Source organism: Lactuca virosa, chromosome 1 (genome assembly GCF_052849685.1).
Source record: "Lactuca virosa cultivar CGN04683 chromosome 1, Lactuca_virosa_CGN04683_v6, whole genome shotgun sequence".
Lineage (NCBI taxonomy): Eukaryota > Viridiplantae > Streptophyta > Magnoliopsida > Asterales > Asteraceae > Lactuca > Lactuca virosa.
This window is the reverse complement of record NC_136426.1, coordinates 92,334,200-92,341,423: the sequence shown is the minus strand read 5'-3', so window position 1 is coordinate 92,341,423 and position 7,224 is coordinate 92,334,200. Positions and strand designations below refer to the sequence as shown.

Genomic DNA, 7,224 nt, shown 5'->3' with positions numbered 1-7,224 from the left:
TTTCAGTGTTACTTTCGTGTAGAGTTTTTTATGTCTTCAAGTTTGATCTACAATTTTGTTTTTTTTTTCATTGTATTTTTGCAGTGACATAAATTTCAACTCTTGGTTTTTAACTGAATTGTTGATGAAGTATGACTTTTTTGAAAATTAAGTTTTAACTTCGTTATAAATTACTAGAAAAATCATTTTTTGGTTGGAATTTTCTGCATCTTCAAGTATTTACATAATATTATTCTAATTCACATGTTACATAATATTTAAAATTCAACTTACAAACAATATTTAAGATTTTTTAGTAAGCTCGTCCATTTAATTCTACACAAAACTAATATAAAACAAAAACATGATATTAAGTTTTATTTTATATCAAATATAATTATTCAAACCATCATTATATAGAAATTAAATTCTTTTCTCCTAAATAAAGATCAAACAATAAACATTCACTCCCAGTCTCTCTCACTCTCAATAATTGATAATTTAAGCACATTGGAAATCCTTCGGAACATTCTTGCTACAAACATTGAGAAGCAAAGTGAGAGAGAGTGGCACATTCACAACGATCCCAAGAATATTAGCCTTGATAGCAGTACAAACGCAAACAGCAGCCTCAAGATCAACAAGGCCTTCGATCAGGCTACAACATGGCTTAGTTGGTGGGTGCCCAATGATAATACCAATTAGACTACCAAGAACATTAGCGCACACACCTAGTTTCAAGATATCTATTGGACAGGTTGCTCCAGATTGATCTGGTTTTAGGGTAGCGCCAGGGCAGGTGGTGCAACCACTTGCAAGTGCAAAGAAAAGAAGGTTAAATGCAAGAAAGAGAGCTATAGGAGTATTGGTGTTTGAAGCCATCTCTAGGTGATAATGAGTGTGTGTCTTAAGAGAAGATATGGTTTATGAATGGTTGATGGTATTGAAGTTTGGAGTTGTGGAGGTTTATATAGGTCAACACCGGTAATTAATTAGAATTTTGAGGCCCTCGTGGAATTTTATAACAATAAATTTATGGGTACTACTATCTATACTTCGTTTTTTCTTATCTTATCCCCTCTATCAGTACTTTTTAGGTAAAATAAATAAAAATCAGACATTATATTTCTCTCTCTCTCTCTCTCTCTCTCTCTCTCTCTCTCTATATATATATATATATATATATATATATATATATATATATATATATATATATATTAAATGAATATGCATTATATTTTAAGCTTGATAATTAATGTTTTGAAACATGTTAAAAGAAAGCCCATTAATTATCTGATTGCCAGGTAACAAATTATGGATATTTTGAATATATATATATATATATATATATATATATATATATATATATATATATATATATATATATATATATATATATATATATTACAAGAATATACATTATAATTCTCTCGTGTGTGTGTGTATATATATATATATATATATATATATATTTAGGTGGGGTTCAATAAAGAACCATAATTAACCAAGAAACCAAGGAACGAATCGTGAGCGTCGAAAATCATAACGATCAACGGCCAAGGAAGTAGATGTACACTTTTACATTGGACGCACACACACACCGGATTATACCAAAAAATCAACCATTTACAAAAAAAAGTCACCACTTTCTTTTTGTTTATAATTTTTTTAGGCCATGTTTTTTATCGAAAAAAAAACCGAATATACCGTTGTTCATGATTTTCCGTCCTCTTTCCATAGAGATCCATGATGATATATAAAAAACGAACTTTTTTTTCGAAAAAAACTCACTTCATTTTCTTTGATAAAAAAAGTTAAGGTCTATTTTTTTATAGAAAAAAAATTAATAAATATATCAAAATTCATATTTTTTGTACTTTTTAAACATAGATTTATATTCATGTTTAAAAAAAAAAAACGATATTTCAGTTCAGATTCACAATGTGAACCTGTTCAGATTCATATCGTAAACATGTTCAGATTCACATTGTGAACCTCCTCAGATTCACAGTATGCATAATAATAAGTCAGATTCACAGTGTGAATCTGAACTGATCGGAGCTTTTTCACATTGTGAATGTTAAAATTTGAAATATTTACAGTTGAGATTCACAGTGTGAATCTATACTGATCGAGGTTTTTTTTTGTGAACCTTCTCAGATTCACAATGTGCATAATAGTAATTCAAATTCACAATGTGAATCTAAACTTTTCGAGATTTTTCATATTGTGAATGTTAAAAATTGAAATATTTACAGTTTACATTCACAGTGTGAATCTACATTGTTGGAGGATTTTTTTTTTAAATCGGTGTTGATGTTTATTAATCGAGTACAAAAAATTAATATTTTTGGTATAATTAGTTTTTTTTTATAAAAATAAACTTAAATATTGAAAAAAACTAAGAAAATTAAGTGGGTTTTTTTCGAAAAAAAAAAAGTTTGTTTTTTATATATCATCAGTGATCTCTATGGAAAGAGGACGAAAAATCGTGAACAACGGTATCTTCGGTTTTTTTTTTTCGATAAAAAATTTGGCCTAAAAAAATTTTAAATGAAAAAAGGAAGTGAGTTTTGTTATAATTCGGTACATGTGCTTCCATTATAAAAGTTTACAACTCTTCCTTTTGCCGTTGATCGCTTTAAATTCCGACGTTTTTGATTGGTTCCTTGGTTCCTTAATTAATAATGGTTCTCTATTGAACTTTTCCATATATATATATATATATATATATATATATATATATATATATATATATATATATATATATATATATATTATATTTTAAGTTTGGTAATTAAATGGTACTTAATGTTTTAAAACATATTAAAAGAACGCCCATTCATTATCCGATTGTCAGGTAACAAAATATGAATATTTTAATATATATATATATATATATATATATATATATATATATATATATATATATATTTAAGCTTGATAATTAATGTTTTGAAACATGTTAAAAGAAAGCTCATTAATTATCTGATTGTCAATGCAACAAATTATATATATATATATATATATATATATATATATATATATATATATATATATATATATATATTACAAGAAAATACATTATAATTCTCTCTCTATGTTTATATCTCCCTCTCGTATATTCTTATAAGATATATATATATATATATATATATATATATATATATATATATATATATATATATATATATATATATATATATATAAAAGAAAGCCCATTAATTAAATGAATATACATTATATTTTAAGTTTGATAATTAATGTTTTGAAACATGTTAAAAGAAAGCCCATTAATTATCTGATTGTCAGGTAACATATTATGGATATTTTGAATTTTATATATATATATATATATATATATATATATATATATATATATATATATATATATATATATATATATATATAAAAGTTCAATAAAGAACCATAATTATTGTTTCTTCAAGGAACCAAATCTTTTTCAATTTCTATAGCTTATTCTTTATCGAAAAAAAAATCTAAAATTATCTAAATTCATATATTAACACTGTGAATGTGAAAAATATTTTCCGGGTTCACCGTGTGAATCCGGATTCACATTGTGAATTTTCAAAGATTCACATTGTGAATTTGAAATAAAAAAAAATCAAATTTGAATTTATTGGAAAAATGATAAAAAGTTATGAATTTCTGTATTTTTAGTTTTTTTTTTTTTGATAAAAATAAGTTTTAAAAGTTGAAAAAAATATTGGTTCTTTGGTTCCTTGGTTAATTATGGTTCTCTATTGAACCTTACCCTATATATATATATATATATATATATATATATATATATATATATATATATATATATATATATATATATATATATATTAACTTTGGTAATTAATTGGTAATTAATGTTTTAAAACATATTAAAAGAATGCCCATTCATTATCAGATTGCCAGGTAACAAATTATGAATATTTTAATATATATATATATATATATATATATATATATATATATATATATATATTACAAGAATATACATTATATTTCTCTCTCATTGTTTATGATTTTAAGGTTTTATCGGTGATAATGGGAAGGCAAAGGCAGGAGTGATTGTAAACACTCATCGGTAGCATTGATGATTCTCCCTTTCTTATATAACTCTAATTTTTAATAAATGTATTTTGGAATAAACAGTTTTCTTAGTAATGGATTTATAATGGGGAAGTTTTACTCTAATAAAAATGAAAATTTTTTGTTGTAGAAATGGGACGTTACAGCTGTTGATGTCGGCTTAGGCTTCTGGAGGTTTTCCACTCCCTATAACCTCTAATACATTTATTCTTTACTCCTTCACATGTATCTATTTCCATTTGAAGCAGATGATTTCAATTTAAGAGCCTTTCCTTTTGATTTTCTAATGTATTCAGATTAAATTGCAAAAAAATCTTATCCCGGTTTTGACAACCATCAACACTATTTGTAAAAAGCATTAATTGTGACCTAAGTGAGATAAGTTGTATTTTGAAAGTATATTTTCTGTATGTAGTTTCATTTAAAATGAATAATATATGCTATCATAACAACAATATGGCTATGTGTTTGGAGTTGTAGATTTTCAATAAAAAAAATAACATTCAAGAATGAAGGACTAAGAATCAATTTTCTATAGCTATTGTTCTGGGTTATGTGTGTAACGCTTCAAAATACAGACACTATACCGCTGATGTAAACAAGAAGTTGTAAGTTTCCATTCTTACTGTTTTTATATGCACACACTCGAGGTTTTATGGCCCCATATCGTAATGTGAGGTAATGATTTGGAGATTTCCGTCAAAGACGTGCATTAACCAATAAAGAAAAATTTAACTATTCACATGCAAAACTTCATAACGTCATTGAGCGTGCTTTTGGTGTTTTGAAAGCACGATTTCCTCTATTGAAAAGGATGGCACAATTCTTATTGGTTACAAAAAGACACATTAACATTAGACTTTCTCACTTCATAATATTATAAGAAAAGATGGACTGAATGATGAGTATTTTGCATGATACGATAAATCAAATGTCTTGTTTTGAGATAACGATGTCCTTATTGATAATAATGATGAAGACGAGGTTCCAGCACATGTTATTGCAGCGGACCGTGAATATGTGACTCAGTTACATGATGAAATTGTTGAGCAGTTGATGAAAAATATGGAATGAGGATTATTAAAATTTGGTTGTATGAATTTTATTTCAAATTGCTATTGTAAGATTAATTTGGTTGTACAAATTTTATTTCAATGTTTTAAGACTATAATTATTAAAATTTTAGTGTTGGAAAACTAGTTTCAGTTTGTAAAATTATTTTATTTAAAGTTCGGTTTATTGCAACAGTCTACAAATGTTAAAAAACAAACAAGATTCATATTACGGGTTGCAGCCGTTTGGTAAACATCTTCTGTTGTATAGGTGGTCTGTAGACTTCATGAATTTTCGCTTTGTAAAAACAAACAACACCTAACTAAAAGTGTATTCCTACTTTTGTGGGTTGTATATAAATGCCAATTTTCTTGATTTCTTGATGACTGAAATTGATAAGCAGGAACATTTTGGGGATGTATTTGTACATGACATGATCTAATTACCAAGGTGGGACTTCTATTTCTATATCATCTCGCACATTAATGTATATCTGATGTTACCATCTTCACTAACTTCAACTACCGAAGCTAGGGTCTTAATTGATTTTTTTCGTTAGGTTGTAACTTTTCAAGCTTAAACAATATTTGAGAACATCATTTTGTAGCATCTATGATCTTTTGGATAGATCTGAGCTCAAATGGACATGTTTTGAATCGAATATATATATATATATATATATATATATATATATATATATATATATATATATATATATATATATATATATATATATAATTACCGCATGGGTTGGGCTTGACGGAAGGCGCCTTGATTCCTGAGAGTTAGCTCTAAATTTTTACCTATATTATTTTATAGCTTTTTGTATTTTTTTTACTATTTGATTTAGTCGATGGCTTTTGTTTCAGATTTGTTTGAGATGATATTCTCTTCCACCTACCGAGTATTTCGAAGTTAGACAACAATATTATAAATCATAACAAGCTTTTTGAATGCAGACGTTTAAAAAGTTTTAGTATATTATTTGAATTTTTAATATTCGAAGTTAGTAATAAATGTTGTTGGTTACTATTTTGCAGATTTTCTTTAGTGGAATCAACGTGGTTAGTGACTTTTTTGTAGGTTTTATGGTAAAAAGTTAAGTACATACTCATATTGGTAAGAAAAGGCAAATTGTGTTGCTATTTCCTATAATTTTATTTATGCCTTTAAGTCTTTTTTTTTTAAATGCAAAGTGAAATTCCAAGTAAATCACAAGTTTTACTTTTAAATTTCCTGAGTTTAACTTAAATAATCCTTAAAGGTGGGTTCTCCTTTGGCTTTTCTAGATTAGAAAACCAATTCATCTCTACTCTATAAAATTTTATGAATGATTAACTTTATGAAATATAACATAATATTATTAGTTTCTTTATTATAGCAGTTAAGTTTAGTTGCTTCATACTACATCATTTTACTTTAAAAATTCTAGCCATTTATATCAACTAGTAAAAAAACTTTGGGGCACCATTGGTGTCGGTTCGAATAAGTTTAGCAAAATTTGTGGAGGGTTGATTGAGATTTGTAAATGTCATGACGTTTCTAAATGATTATAATCAATAAGACCACAATTGTTGGCTTACACACCAATCATTTTATATTTGAAAGTCAGTGATTATATATTTAAGTACCAAAAAACCCATCATTTTTTACCGATTCATAGAAGTGAAAAATCATGTCATCACTTTTCAACCAACTAAACAAATAATTTGCATAATATTTGCATAAATTGGGAAAATTGATATAATCCAAGATATAAAAGAAAATATATCCCAGATACATTTTCAAATCTTTTGGGCATAATGGTTAATTGACCTTTTTTTCACTGCCTAAAGGGCCTTCTCGGCCGAAGCTCCATTGTCACAAGCCACAGGTTGCTCACCAAAGGCTCTATAATCAGATTTATGAAAACAAATTACCATACAACATCATGGTTGTGTTTTTTTTATCCTTGTGAAGTTGTTTAGGAAAATCATTGCTCTCTTGATCATTTTCACTTGTAAAAGCTATGGAGACCATATATACTTGCAAGTGGTTGCAATATTCAATTGCTTAAACCTTATATACGGATAAAAATATAGACTT

At 26.5% G+C, this 7,224-nt stretch overlaps 1 protein-coding gene across 1 annotated transcript; it reads right to left on the bottom strand.

The window, feature by feature from the left end:
• Window positions 1-332: 332 nt before the first annotated feature.
• LOC145105623 (putative lipid-binding protein AIR1) lies at window positions 333-901 on the bottom strand. The gene has a single exon (XM_079042715.1). The coding sequence runs from the start codon at window positions 859-861 to the stop codon at window positions 481-483; it is 381 nt and encodes a 126-aa protein (XP_078898841.1). The 5' UTR covers window positions 862-901; the 3' UTR covers window positions 333-480.
• Between the last annotated feature and the right edge of the window lie 6,323 nt (window positions 902-7,224).

Coding starts and splice junctions, on each gene's coding strand:
- LOC145105623 (XM_079042715.1), bottom strand. CDS start 861: ATGGCTTCAAACACCAATACTCCTATAGCTCTCTTTCTTGCATTTAAC.